General features: G+C 46.7%; 1 protein-coding gene across 1 annotated transcript in view; it reads right to left on the reverse strand.

The window, feature by feature from the left end:
* Positions 1-21: 21 nt before the first annotated feature.
* The window catches only part of LOC308143091 (tyrosine-protein phosphatase non-receptor type 14-like), a 36,417-nt gene continuing 21,498 nt past the window's right edge, over positions 22-14,940 (reverse strand). Inside the window, exons 4-20 of the mRNA XM_080513779.1 lie at positions 13,441-13,538; positions 12,132-12,199; positions 11,706-11,776; positions 11,526-11,613; positions 10,455-10,543; positions 10,239-10,326; positions 9,962-10,044; positions 9,726-9,786; positions 9,099-9,177; positions 7,546-8,015; positions 6,154-7,455; positions 4,454-4,594; positions 3,261-3,479; positions 1,382-1,510; positions 990-1,224; positions 738-901; positions 22-339 (exon numbers count right to left, since the gene is read on the reverse strand). Coding sequence (XP_080369905.1) covers positions 211-339; positions 738-901; positions 990-1,224; positions 1,382-1,510; positions 3,261-3,479; positions 4,454-4,594; positions 6,154-7,455; positions 7,546-8,015; positions 9,099-9,177; positions 9,726-9,786; positions 9,962-10,044; positions 10,239-10,326; positions 10,455-10,543; positions 11,526-11,613; positions 11,706-11,776; positions 12,132-12,199; positions 13,441-13,538 — 3,514 coding nt within the window. The 3' untranslated portion in view covers positions 22-210. The remainder of the gene's footprint in view (positions 340-737; positions 902-989; positions 1,225-1,381; positions 1,511-3,260; positions 3,480-4,453; positions 4,595-6,153; positions 7,456-7,545; positions 8,016-9,098; positions 9,178-9,725; positions 9,787-9,961; positions 10,045-10,238; positions 10,327-10,454; positions 10,544-11,525; positions 11,614-11,705; positions 11,777-12,131; positions 12,200-13,440; positions 13,539-14,940) is intronic.

The following is a 14,940-nucleotide window of genomic DNA, read 5'->3' on the forward strand; positions in this document are numbered from 1 at the left end:
AAATCCTTTCCTCTCTTGAGGTGATTTTGTCCCCCCCCCCCCAAAAAAAAATCACTAGAATTTGCATGAACATAAAGTCTGGCATAAGTAAACGTGACATGAATCCACAGTGTCACACTGCTGCGCGGCCCTCGTGTTATTGTAAAGTACCGCTGTTATCTGTCATGCCCCGTCGTGTCAGGTCAGAGGTCAGAGGTCAGGCGGCCGGGTTCAAATGAGACGGGAGTTCTTAAGGAACTGGATGAGGACCTGATAGACGAACTGGTACTGAGAGATGGTCTGCACCATGAGCATCCTCTGCTGCCGCAGCTCCGACAGCATGTGGGGAACCTCCACAGGCTGAAAGGGGAGAGGAGAGAGAGGGGCGAGCGTCAGCGTCAGGAACAAGAGAACAAGATCACACTTTGAATCAAAAAACGGGGAAAATGTTCACATCACTGAGATCACTTTCTTTTAAAGGTGAACAATGAACAAAATCTATCTAGATAATACATACAAATGCACGTATGCCTGTTAAATCATATATTCAATCAAGTATTCTTTCCTCTGAAATACATGTTTTAAATACACACTGGATTTATGTAGACTTGATATGTAAAAAGCTTTGGTAAATGTGTACCTTTTATTGATTTAAATGGAATTATATGGATAACGTCTAGATTTGTTTTTTAAACAGCCCATTAAAACTCTCAGCGTTCATTTCAACCCTGCGAAACTTTACACACACACACACATACCTCATTGTGCTCCAGGCAGCTGATCATGAGCTCAGTCAGGATTACCACTCCGGTCCGGCCCACCCCAGCACTACAGTGCACCACCACAGGTGGATTTAAGCTTTTCGAGGTGTCCAACATGGAGTTTGTGTGCCTCCTCACCGACTGGATCTCCTCCAGGTAGGCTACAGGAAGAGAAAGTGAGCAACATATATATCTACATACAGTATATCTATATATATCTTCATTAAACGTGAAGGACATGTCACTTACAGAGAAATCCCAGCACGTACTCGGGACAGCCCTGCTCTGGCCAGTCGGTGTACTGCAGATGCCACACCGTTCTTTCTTGGCCCGACAGCAGGTGTTTGACCTTTAACCCCGTGGTGGCGTAGCAGCCCGAGTCGGTGCGGAACTTCGTGGTCACCTTGAACTTGCCGTGGGTGGCCGAGTTGTGCTTGGAGCCCAGCTTGGGCCAGTAGCGGTGGCTCTTGGACCGACCACCCTCCTGGAGGAAGGGGCGAGAAAGAAATGGTTGGAGGAAGAGAAAGAAACGAGGAACATCTAACCATATAAGCACAGAGACGCGCCTGCGCCCTCCGTCATTCCATATCTGAAAAAACCAACTGTTGGCCACGGAGAAAAAAATGCATCTGCTTGTATACCTCTTCGGCGGTAACCATGGCGATGACGCTGACCCCCTGCTCCCACACCATCTGCCAGAAGTCGGCGCATGTGTTGGCCAGCGGGCCCTGGGTGGCAATGTAGTGCCACTCCTCCCCTCTGATCATAACCTGGGAAAACAAACACATCATAATAAAGCCATTAGTGGAGATTATAGAGGCCGCTGTGCAAAGTCAGCCGACAGATGTGCAAACAAACAGATTTCTTCACCAGCAAAATTGACGACGGTGGGGAAAAAAAAAGAAAAAAATACAAATGCAATAAACTGAGTTGATATTTTCTAGGTTGTCTCATGTGATGGTGCTGACAATATGGACCTCTGCCACTGGAGGGCAGTACAAACACCTAATTTTCAGCGCTTATTTCCCCCCCTTTATTCGCACCACGATCTGTTCTACCGCTTCCTTCAGTTTTCCCTCGTCCTTACCCGCGAGGCCTCACACTGCAACGTTTTCCACCTTCCACTCACTTGGAAACCTCAAGAACTTCAGAGACATTACATAACGGGCACGTCTCAGCTGATTGTTGGGGGGGGGGGGGGGCCTCGTGACCGTAAAACGCTGCATTAGGAGACGGATGAAGAATAAACAAGGGCTTTTGTTCTGCGGCGGCTACCTTAAATGACAGGGAAAGTAAGAGGGTTACACGGCGATACGCAGCGGTTCTGTGCCGCTCTGGCGATCACACTCACACCAACCAGACGGCAATTAGGCACACGGGCAAAGTGGAAACTCATATGTACACACGCACACACACACACACACACACACACACACACACACACACACACACACACACACACACACACACACACACACACACACACACACACACACACACACACACACACACACTGTTTGCAACTAAGGGCATGAACAGAGAGCCAGTGAGAGCAACTCAGGTTGCTTAAGAGGGTTTGGAGTTTGGACAACATTCTTTGGGAATTCCACGAGCTCTGGGAGCTTAAAGGCCCAAACAGCCTTCAATAGCAGCCTTTCATCCTCTCCTTCAAGCCATTCCCCTGCATAGAAACAACCACAACAAAGGCCAGAGGAAAACCGAACGCATCCAGTTTACACCCTCTCTTTCAATTTCGGTTATGTGATGTGGGTGTTTGGAAAAACAGTTTCAGACTGCAACTCAAGATTAGCCGCCGGATGAACTTGAATCTGCAAATGTGATTTAAGAAATAATGTGTCAATAAATATAGCTTTTATTACTTGTAAATATTTTTATGGGTCTTGTCTTTTTTCCTTTGTATTTTCATCATATTGCTTCATACAGAAAACTGGCAGCTTATCGGGTCCGATCTGAAACTTCCATTATCTGTCATACGAAGCAGGTTTAACATGATGTGAGGATCATTCCAATTTAAAAAAAACAAAAACATTTAGCTTGTTAAGGTACATGAAATCTTACGCGTTTAAAATAAAGTATCCAAAAAATCTATACAGGTGCATCTCAAAAAAATGTGAATATCAGATTTGATCACATATTAAAATTTTGGAAAGAAAAAAACCCACTAAGGTCGAAAATATTTGAGTTTGTGTGATAAATCTGAAGTTATCACAGTGTGAATTCGATATGCAGATTAATGATTTACATTTACACCATTTATGACCAAAGTATTTTTTTTTGCACCGCTTCAAGTGCAGTTGAGCACCTTTTGGTTCCCTTGTGTTTGACACGACAAGAGTTTTATGTCGTTCCTGAGGCAACAGGTTTCGAATCCCAAAGCTTAAAGGAAAAAATTTTTTTTTCTGCTCGAGCCACTTTCTTTCAATAAGTTCAAGGTTGGAGTACGCCTCGCTAAAGTAATGTGGAAAATAACTGAAGAATGATCTGTTTCCCTTGGCGCACCTTTATATGCGAGGCATTGATGTAGCCCGTGTTGTTCTCCTTGTTGGGTACCAGCTCCACTCGGTTCTCCTCGTACGGGACAACGTCGCGGAAGCGGTTGCGCTCCGTGTTCTCGGGCAACGTTGCCGTCGTGAGCACGCAGTCGGCCCTCTTCTTGGGTACCTGCTCGTACTCGGTGAAGACCCGCTCCTCCTCCAGCTTCAACTCCAAGGTCTTACACTGGAGACGGAAAAGAGTACAGAAAGAGAAATAAGGGGATGGTGGGGGTTGATTACCAAGCAACACGGCATTCAGACGTTTTCCCTTTTCAGGATCCAAAAGACTTGTGTTCATTTACATTCCACCATATCTCAGACTACTTAGAGCCCAGGAATCCAAAGATTCTCATGATAATTAGGCTGCACATTGTTTAACTCCTCGTCATCCCCAAGGAGGAATTCTGACTCCCAGGATGAAACGACTCCAATCATTTACGGTGCATCAACGCAGCTGTAAAAGAGCACAATGTGCAGCAGTGCTGCTATTCACCCCGGAGGGGGGGGGGGGGGTACATGTTTATTAGGCCAGTCATGTTTGAGAGAGCCGTCTCATTTTTTTTTTTTTCCTCTCCTCTTTCGGCCCCTCTTTCTCTGCAGTTCGTTCGCTCTCTCATGGGTCACATTCTTAACATACCAGCGGGCTCAGAGGCGATAAGCACCACCATGCCACACGTTCCACAGCCCACTTAGGGTTTGCCCCCGTTAGCTTAGCAACAGTCGGGACAAAGGCTGAGTTTCACACCTCCACACTCAGAAAGGGAGCAAACAGACAGAGGCTGGGAGATGGAACCCATTCATTTAGTGTGATTATCAGAGGCAGTTTGTGAGCTTGACGGTGACGTCCATTCCAGGCTTAAAGGATCTTTTCAATGCATCCATTTGTATAAAAGACAAATGTGCAATTTCTTTATGTCATTTTCTCATAATATTTGAGTTTAGAGTTTTCAGTACTTGTTAAATTAACTCTAAAAGGCTGCACACAATGCATTGATACTATTAATATAAATGTAACAATCTGATGTATCTTGTGTTAGAGGCAGTAATCCAGGGTCATGGCTGTATAAGTAAAGCAGTTGTTCAGTCGTACAAAGAATCCATCCCGAAACCGAAGTTTAAAGTTACGAAGTCTCACAGACACCGTTGAGGCTTCCTTACCCGTTCGTCGGTCGCCGCCTTGGCGCCGTCGTCCGCTGGGCTCTCGGGCACGGGCATCCGAGCCACGTAAAGGCCGTTGAGGGCGGCCATCATCAGCGGCCTCTTCATGGAGTCCACAGACATCTTCTGTCTCTCCAGCGTCTTCAAGAAAGAGGAACATCCTGGTGTCACGGTGACGGCTACTGGCAGCATGGCAAGACTGACCGACCCGCCGCCGCCTGAGGCACAGCGCGCCGGCAAAAGAAGGCGGGGAGGATTTGTTGTGCAGGTGTGTGTGTGTGTGTGTGTATCTTGTTTGAAGGGTAAACTTTATTGTTCCACCCCCCACCTACCCCCCCACCCCCTCCCCAGTAATGTGTCCACAGGTGTGAAATAACAAGCCCACACGACAAAGCCTATTAACAAAGACTTATCTATCGCACTGCCTTCGATTTTTCCGCTCGTCCCGCTTTTGTCGGTCCTCACTCATTTAAAAAAAAAATAATAATAATAATTCCTACATCCCCCTCTTTATTCCCACCTACCTCCTCAGTGTCCTTCTCTTTACAGAATGTACACCCTTTCGGTCATCCTGGCCCTTTTTCTCACTCTGACCCACATTTGCACAGTCCCTCCTGCCTCCAAGGATTACCTCTCCTAATCTCTGATGCAATTAAACCTCCAGGACAGCTCCGCCCTTCCCCTTTCCACCTCCCTCTGCCCTGTTGGGCAGGCAAAACAACAGCTTGGGATGCCAAAGGAGGTACCCTCTCGATATAAGACAAAACCAAGGGTGAACAGGCTTTGGACGCGACACACTGGTGTCGGTCCGTGAACTGAAATATCGTTCAAAAACTTAACAGTCAATCGTGGACAGTGACAAGTCCTGGAATTGTACCCAAATGTTTGCGTCTTAACAGAAAGCCAACCGACAAAAAAACACCCAACCCAAAGAATAATCTGGGGGATTTGTCAGGTTTTCAGCTGCCTGGGGGAACTCGGAGCCTAGTGCTACCCTCTTACGTCCTGAACCCCAGATTACTGTTAATCAGGAGCGATAAAAGGAGCTCGCAAACAATAGACTATAGCATGCAAACCTGTACCAGCACGGTGTTTATTACACCTGTAAGTCCTCGCAGAAGAATTTATGCCGAATCGCTTGTGTTGAACAAATGAATAATGTATAGAAAATATATGCTGAGTGGAATACAATCCTCAGCTTCACGTCGCTTGCATTTATCCGCCACAACTGCATCTATGAAGAACTTTACAGGCAGCCCTATAGTTAGTATCCCTCTGCCTTCATCTCTGCTACATAATAATCAAACATCTCAACCTTCTCTCTCACCTTTCCATCAAACTGTCCAGCATGATCTGTCTGTTTAATGCACTCAGGTGGAATCTTGTTAATTCGTGCAAGATGTGATGTTAAAAGGAAAAATGCTGCCCAAACATAGTCTCAGTCAATGTGACTGAATTATTCTCCGAAACCGAAAAGATCACCTGCTTAATTTAAAAGAATGCATGTTTGATAATAAAAAAAAAATCTTTTTTATCATAGTCAGATGATTTTCAAGTTTAGTTAAAACCTCCTAGTAGATATAATGCCATTAAAGGAAATAACAAAGACGCAGGCATAACTAAAATACCCCCCAAAAAATAGTCCCATTATATGATTAAAGGGCCGTCAGTGTATGTAGATGAATAAATGACTCTCTTACCCTCTGAGCTATTTCCCTCTCCACTATGCTGTCCTCCAAGGAGAACATCTCTGACACCGGCCGCTCTTTGACGGGCTCCTTCCTCACTCTCTCCTTCACGCTGGTGAGGTCCGGCTCTGAAATGGAAGGACCCAAAACTGCCCCATTCACCCCGCTCTGATCCCCTCGGGTCAGTGTCCCACCACCGCCACTACTACCGCCTGTACCACCACCACTATTCCCACTGACCCCGGGCCCCCCGGCGCTCTGGCTCTGCCCCGTGCCGGCAGCGCAGCCATGGGCCTGGGCTGTGTCCATTGGTCCCTGGCCGCCGTGCGGCCCTTGACTGTGGTGGTGGTTGTGACTGTGGGGGTGGGAGCGGATCTGAGCATTGCCTGGGGGTCTGGGGGGTCCGGGGTACTCCGGAGGGGGTTTGTTGGGCAGCTTGGCCAGAGCGGCCTGGAGCTGAGCGCTGATGCTGATGTCCTCATTGAGACCAGGGATTTGAACGTCCAGTTCGGGCCTCTCCTCTTCCTCCTCCTCCTCCTCCTCACTCTCGCTGCTGTGTATGAGCATGGTGGCATTAGAAAGAGTCTTTTGATGCTGGTATGCCACTGCTGCAGGCGGTGCCACGGAAACCTCAGGCGTGCTCTGGGCAGGCATCTGCTTGGGCATCTCCTTGGGCTGCGGAGGTGGAGGTTGGGGTTGTGACTGAGGTGCTTGGGGCTGAGGCTGTGATGGCATCACGTGCTCTCTGAGAGTATTCCTCCGGTGAAGGGGAGCGTTAATACCCTTCATAACCAAGCCCTCCATCGCCCCCCCGCCGCCCCTCATGCTGCTGATCACTTCCATGCTGTGTCTCTTTCCGAGGGTGGAGCGGTGCTTCGCGGCTGCAGTTAGCGGTTCGCTGACCTCCTGCAGGGACTGGTGCACCACGGCCGAGCTGTCCGGCTGGAAGGTCTTCACCGAGAGCTGCACCATGCGAGTAACCAGCTCGGGACTGCTGCCCCCGATGCAGCGATGGCGGTGGCTGGCCAGGTCGGGTGTGCTCGTGGCTGGGCGGAAGGAGCTGGAAGGGTAAGGCGGAGGAGGTCGGGACATGTGGTTCCTCAGCATGTTAGCCGTCGCCGCGTAGCTTCCCAGGTTTGCCCCCTGCTGTTTGGTGTTTGCCAGCTCTGGCGTGCTGACGGTGTGAGAGATGGAGCTTCCGACACCTCCGCCGCTGCCCCCGCCTCCATTGACGCAGGGGGAATGACAGTGGCCCTGGCTGCTGGCGGGTAATCCCTGATGGGGGCCGTGGGACACTGGCTTACTGTAACTGATCTGCAAGACAGACAGAAATTAAAAAAAAAAAAATAGTGAGATACACATAATGTAATGGCAGAAACTGATACAATGATCATCCACCTCTACCTGTGGAGTGTAAGGTCCGGGGCTCGGGCCAAGGCCGTGGTAAGGGCCCCTCTCCCTCATCTCGGGCTGGCTGTACACCAGAGCCTCGGGCTGGCGGTAGGCGCATGCGTTGCTGATGTTCAGACTGCGCAGCGACTGGCTGTGGAGGTCATGGTGAGCAGGGAGCATGCGTCGCTTCTGCCGCATGACGGCGTCGTACTCGGGGGTGGGGCGGTAGGATGGGGCGATGATGGCGCTGTGGCGGTGGCTGGGGATGTAGTCGGGGCGCATGAGCTCACTGCCCGGGATGCTGAGGTTGGAGGACATGGGTGAAGGCGGGATGAAAGTCTGGGAACGATTGAGGGAGCTGAGGCTGGGGCTGCTGTACATGCTGCCATTGGGCACTGTGCCGTTTCGGAAGGTAAAATCCACCTGGCAGCGATCCAGGCTGGTCTCGGACTTGTAGTAAGGGTCATCATGGAAGATGCTGTCTGTAGGGCCACAGCAGGAGGGAGAGCGTAAAAAGAAGAGTCATCAAAAAATTCAAGGAGAGAACTTTAAATTAGTTATGCATTTTTATTGATTTCAGTATTTTTTTTCTGTCGTATTTTTCTTCATGAAGAAGTGGCGCATGTTGAACAATGACAGCTCTGGATTTCAATTGACTTTTTCACAAACCCTGTTATGAAAACTCTTATGATTTTTTAATGTCACCCGCACAGAATGTCTTCCAAATATTGTTGACAAAATGCTGTCAATTCTCAAGCACCTTCTTCTGCAGCTTTGTCTTTGGTTTCGACACCCCTTCATTATATGCTTTATGTTATATGTGACACAATGGCCATCACAGTGAAGACCATTTAAAAAAATATACCGGTAATGTAATTACATTAAGTGGAGAAAAAAAAGGAGGCGAAATGAAGTTATGTTTTATAGTTCTGTAGACCAACTTTTTTTTCAAGCTGTTAGAAATCCACACGAAACTCTTTGTGACACCCTCAAGGCGTTAAAAAGGGATCACTGCTGCTTCCTGTTTTAAAACAAGAGAACTTGTCTTTGAAAAAAAAAAAAAAAAACCTGTGTCGATCTTACTGGGGAGCGTATTATCTTGTGTGAAACTATCTCCAGCGCTCATGGAGGCGAGCGCACACAATCTGAAACGCGGCGGAGCGCGATGCCTGAGGTCACACTCCAGCATGATCTCACACCCACGCAACGCAGCACACCCAAAAAAACACTTTTTTTTTTCTTTTTTTCCCACTTGCTCCCTTTTATTGTCAAGCCGACGTGAGCGGGGCTCTGAGTGTGTGAACAAGTCAATGAAAGAGAGAGAGGCAGAAATGAGGTCACCACTCTGCACCCCGAATGTAGAGCTCTAATTGGCCGGGAGATTGTTAAAATGCAAACGGGCCGTGAGTCACACGCCTGATGGGAAAGACACAATTAGCTGAACTGGAGTGTTTAAGTTATTGTCGGGGAGAGAAAAAAAACTAAAAACCTGCAGCTGTGGTTAAAGTATTCAGAAGGAGAGTGGGGAAAGTGAATCTAAATGTGTGAATCGGTTATACTCGTACCTTGAGAGCTCTGAGTGTCCTGATAATGTTCTCCATACTGCGAATGCACGGACTGGAAGTTACAGGACTGGGGCCGGGGCTGAATGCACAAAGACATTGAAAATTAATAGCAACACAGGGAAAAAAAAGTAAAACTGTAGATAAATAAACTTTATTTCTTAAGATTTTTACAAGATAGTGTAAAGTTAAAGTTCCCCCCCCTCCTCATTTACAGAACAGATGAAAGGAAGCGGCTCTCTGGCCGTCAAGTCCAGTCATCTGGGCACTTCAGTGGACTTACTGAACGTCTATTGTGCCTCATTTAGCCGAGCCATTGTCTGGCCAGCAGGGAGGGAGACACACAAATCACTGCCTTCTTTGTCGCACCGGAAATCAGACCAAGAAACACCCTTGCGAAACTTTCCAGCAACTCCCGCCAAGCCACCAACGCATGTAAAAACCAAAGGCTTGCATGGCACAAGTGGAAGCTGCCTTCACTGGGGTCACGTCTGTAACTCGGGCTGTTTTTTTTTTTGTTTTCCCTCCCAAAGTCTCCTTCTGGCTCGTTTTTCTCCAGCAATAATGAAAACTAGTGTGAAACCACAAACCTCCCCCCCCCCCCCAAAAAAAAAGTGATTCCAGCTGTACCAGAGACAGGCGATGGTTCCAGGTAGGTCGCCTCCGTATCGGCGCAGGCGAGTGAGTGGGCCTGAAAAAGTGAAAACACAATGAGTTAATAAGCGACACAAGCTCTCAATCGTCGCTTTGCGTGACACAATTTTGTCCCGTTCTCATGTTATTTCCTTAAAAACGTGCAAAATGAATTGACATAAAATCTCGGCGTCGCTGCCCTGATGGCCTTGCCGTGCGGCCTTGAGACTTACTCAACACAGATCTTGTTCTGTTTGTAGAACTTGTGTCTGGCCGTGAAAAGACGGGCAACATACTTGGCCATTTCCATATCCTCCTGCAGATGCAAAACACACGAGAGCGGGGGGAAAAACAAGGGCATGTTAAAGTAACAGCAGCAGTGGCAATCATAGTAAACTCAAGTCTGAATCTGTTTGTCTCATTGTTGGAATACCTAAGGATTTGACTTCCCACTATAAACCGCGTATCGAGCGCGCGGGTGCAGCCGCCACCTGCAGACTAAACACTCACCATGTGAAAAATGATGGTGTCGTCTCTGCTCGTTATCTCCACCGTGATGGCAGACTTGTTGTGCGCTATGGTGCCGATGTCCTTCCACCTGCCACACGCACGGAAACGCGCAAAAATGCAAACAAGATCAAAAACATTTCCTCGGCTGCGGCTCAGTTGTTTTTGCTCGCATTGACTTGGCTTGGATTTGCCTCGCGACAGTAAGTGAAGGCCTACTTGTGGTGCATGATGGATCTGCCGTTTCTGTGTTTTGCAAACACTCCGATGAAAGACACACCAATGAAAAGATCATTGGTGTAGTTGTCCTGTGGGATGGAAGAGAGAGAGAAAAAAAAAATCAGGGTCAGAGTAAATTTTGTGGGGAAAATTAAAAAAAAAAAAAAAAAACAGAGGAGGATATTATGGAAACAGCACAATATATTTTTAGCCTGTCAGGTGACTTAGACATTAGTACAGCAAATAGTTTCTTCAAGCTAAACACGGCTATTAAATACATCAATCCATTTGAAAAAAGAAAAAAAAAAATTGTAATGCATCAAGTAGCTTAATAGTCTATTTGTGTAATTTGCCTGCTCAACTTGAACAACTGATCTGATTTATGAAGAAAGCAATTTGCCACCCGATCTCCTCTCCTTTCACCAGTTTCCCAGCTCGATGCAGCGTCCAACCATTAAGTCCAATAGAGGAATGACAGCTTGTAAACTAAGTCATTAGATGCATCCTTGGACCTCCATTTGGAACTTTATATTTGTGAGTTACTCCACCAAATCCTGCTGTCTTTATTTTCTTTTATTACATTTTCTCAAATACACTGAAGTTGTGTTTTGTATAGCTATGTATGTTAGAGAAGCTGCAAAAATATAAATTGCATATGTTTTTTTCTGTCAGCATTAGGAGAAATTCAGCCTACGGACAGCAGATGGATGCCCTGTATCCACACACTGGACATTAAGCATGTAGTACAACTGCTTTGTCTTTATTTGGAAATTGCAGCTGTATGTTTTCCATATGAGTAGTTCATGCCTGTGGGCACGCCGTCGCCCACCTCCACCGTGTGGAAAGATTACAATACACCATTATCAGAGAAAGCAGACAAAGAAAAACAAGAATTTGAAGCAGCATGGTGTAGTGCCTTTGACTCAGCCTTCCACAGTAGTCCTGGTTGTTTTTTTGTTTTTTTTTTATGTGCCCTGCTTCAGGAAAATTAATTGCCCGCCCCTGCAGTAAAGCCTACAACTCAAACTGTGGGAGTTTGTGATGAGGTTAAAGATGACGTGATGGATCTACCTTCGCGGAAAAGCTTTCCTGGCCAAAGCCGTCCAGTTTCTCCACCTCCTTAATGTACAGCAGTTCTGCCTCGGCGGCCTGCATTCGACTGGAAAGAGCAGACAGACGCAGTGCCTGGTACTGTGGCTCTCGCTCTCACTTGCACATTCACAAACGTGTGTTGGATTTCGCTGACCGTACCAGTGACTTTTGTGCTCCTCGGCAACTTTCTGGGTCCAGTCTTCCAACACTTCGTCTCCATTAGGCCAGTTCTGAGAGGCGGAAAAGAGAAACGAGACAGATAAGTGAGCGATGAAGAAGATAAGCTGGAAAAATTAAATACGTTTAAACGGGAGTTAAAACCGAAGAGACGCCAGCCGAAGACGAATGAACAAAAACAGTTAAGAGTCACGTGATGTGCTTTGTATCCACTTGATTGTAATCTCTCCGCCGGAGATGTTTACCTGTCGGTTCTATCTGCTGCCTGTCAGGCAGGTATGCAGCGGGAGGAGGTACGCAAGTGACACAGGAATGTGTGCCTTCGGGCGGCACATACATGGAGACGCTCACAAACACAGAGCCAGACAACACAACTCCAATTCGAAGAGCCGAGGTTCGGGGGCTTACCACGGGGAAGAGCACGTACTCCCTGAGGAAGTCCTGAGACAGGAACTGAGTGAAGTCTCCAAAATCGGCTGAGAAACACAAAAAGTGTACAAACAGTTAGACAAAAAAAAGTGCAATATTATCTATATTGTAGCCATTTTGAAATTTTTGAAACTAAATACTCCACGACTGAAATATTTCAGCTCCATTCACCCATTTTAAAGCAAACCTGTTCTGAAAAGTCCAAGTATGGGCTCTACTACTTGGCTCCCAGCAATAACGTCTGCTCCAGTTGATTCTACCTCGGCTCGGCTGTTGGATGGGATCACCATGGGGGCAGCTTTTAACTCCCATTTGGATCAATGATCTTACCTAATTTCTTGTGCTTGTAACATATCAGGACAAAAGGTTCAGCTGTTGACTAATAAATTCCACCAATGACACGTAATTAAAAATAAACGTTTACTCAACCTGTCAGTGGTCATAATGTTAATGGTCGCTGTGCTCCACCATTGACTTGTAAAAATGATTTTCATGTAAAATCATAGCTAATTACCTTTAATTCTACACACACACACAGGAAATTTAGAGTCACCAATTAGTGTCAAAGACATGTGTTTTGGACAGTGGGAGGACTCAAGAGGAAACTCACCCTGCACAGAAATGCACCAGCAGTGTAAAGTGAGAGAACAAAGTGAAAATAGTACCACAAATTCTCCCAAAGACAGAACCCATTTGTGATCACCTTGTTGTTGGGAAAGCAAAACTTGGACTAATAAACACTGGCGTAAATAGATTTAAAAAAGAAAGAAAAAAAGAAAGCAATGGTCCCTGTTGTTTTGGTGTAACTGCTGTTTAATAAAAGAAATGTCTTCAAGGCCCCACGCTCACAATCAGCTCCATAACAAGTCCAATTGCCCAGATAGGACTTGTACCAAGTACATAAGTACCGCTCGGCTGCTTGTCGGACAAAAGGAGGCCTGGTGGAGGATTCCTGCCTCCCGACAGATAAGCGTCTTCCTGATGCTGTTAAGCCTAACCTTGGAGCTGGCGATAAGCTAACTGTCTGTTTACATTCTCCCCGTGACACAGACAGCACCCAGGAACGAGAAGGAGAGGATGTGTGTGTGAATGTGTGTGTGTGTGCATGTGTTAGGACTGATACCATAGGAACTCGAGTGGACTGGGTTCTCCCTTTGGTATGCAGCCATATAAGGTAGTGGAGTCAAGATGACCCGAGAAAGTGTGAGTTTATGCTCACTCCTTCTCTCGTGTGCTGTCTCTCTTTGGTCGAGTGTTCCCACGAGATGTTTGCTCACGTATGTCTCACCTTGTACTGCTAGGCCAGCTAGTCTGATTCCCTGCTCCACGGTGCAGTGGAGACGTCCGTCCAACACTTCCTTCTTCACCTGAAGGTAATACTGATACCTGCCGAGACAACAAGCGCGCAAGAAAGACAAGCGGGTCAGAAAAAACTGCTGCGTGGCAAGAACATTGTCAATTATATCTTGTACAGGTGAGAAAAACCAACAATATCAATGATATTAAATCACAAGATGATATTATCATGATACTTTAAATGTCATCGTGAGATTTCTTGATAGTGTTGATACGTAAATCATCACTGTGGAAACATTATCACCCCATCCCACTGATGATAAACACTGTCATCAAGAAATCATGCAGGCACAGTATGCTTTATATAATTTTTTATTATGGTGTGAATTTGTGCTCATACACTGTCATGTGTGGTACGAAATGCCTGACGATACTTAAAAGATGTTTGCACGGAGGTCATAAACTCATGGTGTTTTCCCACTGGTCCTCGATAGCTGTTAAGTTACTGTCAACATCCTGCCGCATACCGGCAGCTTGTTGTTAATTCTCTCTGCTTATCTGTGAAATATCGTCTCATCAATAATTCCCTTTTTCCTCAGCCGGCGGTATGGCGTCTTGGCCCCCGATCTAAACTGGAGTTTGGTCGCCGTTTCGCTTCATTTTCCTGATTGCGCCAACATCTCACACCCAACACTCCACTTCAAGTTGCAAGATATATGATGTTTCCTTCAGTCACAGTTGTACTTTGCACCAATTAGCAAATGTAAACCCGCTGGCATTTAGTTCAAAGCCCCTTGTCGCTGCCGCACGGCTGTACATTTTCCTTCTGCATGTCAAACTGTATTTTTATGCATTCTTTCAAGAAGCTCTGCCACAAAACATCTGACTAAGTGGGTGGTGGAACAGGCACGCTTAGCTTTTGCAAAACTCACCAGATTTGGTTGGCGGTTAAGGTTATTTTTCCAGCTCGCCTCACTGTCTCTGAACACCGGTTATGCGGAATCGACTTGGAAAACATGAGGGGGTTTTAAGTTTGACACATTTATCTGAAGACAGCGAGGAGGGCTGTGCCAGAGGCATTGCACATTAGCAACTGAAAGATTGCAAACATCCACTGAGACATCGCAGGAGAGAAGAACTTCTCTGCTTCTGCCCCGCTGCAGCAGAAAGAGTGCGTCAAGACAGTATTGGCAACAGCATTAGTGCTTAAAACAACGCCAGAGAAGCCTGTTGCAGGAGCGAGGAATGAGTGAATCACCTCTATTTGCAATCGCAGTGACTCATTTTTAACTCGAGTGGAATGCCAAACGTATACCAACAGAGGCTAAACAATATGACTTTACCCGTCTCTGGATTTCGAGCGAAAACAAACCCGTGTTACATGCGGCCGACGCACCACGGACTGAGTTTAATCTTAGGCTGAATCAACACAAGAGGAGCAATGTAATTCGCCGCGTGAATGTGAAGTAAACTGGGACCTATTTCACTGTGG

Source organism: Blennius ocellaris (assembly GCF_963422515.1).
Source record: "Blennius ocellaris genome assembly, chromosome: 18".
In the NCBI taxonomy this organism is placed as follows: Eukaryota; Metazoa; Chordata; class Actinopteri; order Blenniiformes; family Blenniidae; genus Blennius; species Blennius ocellaris.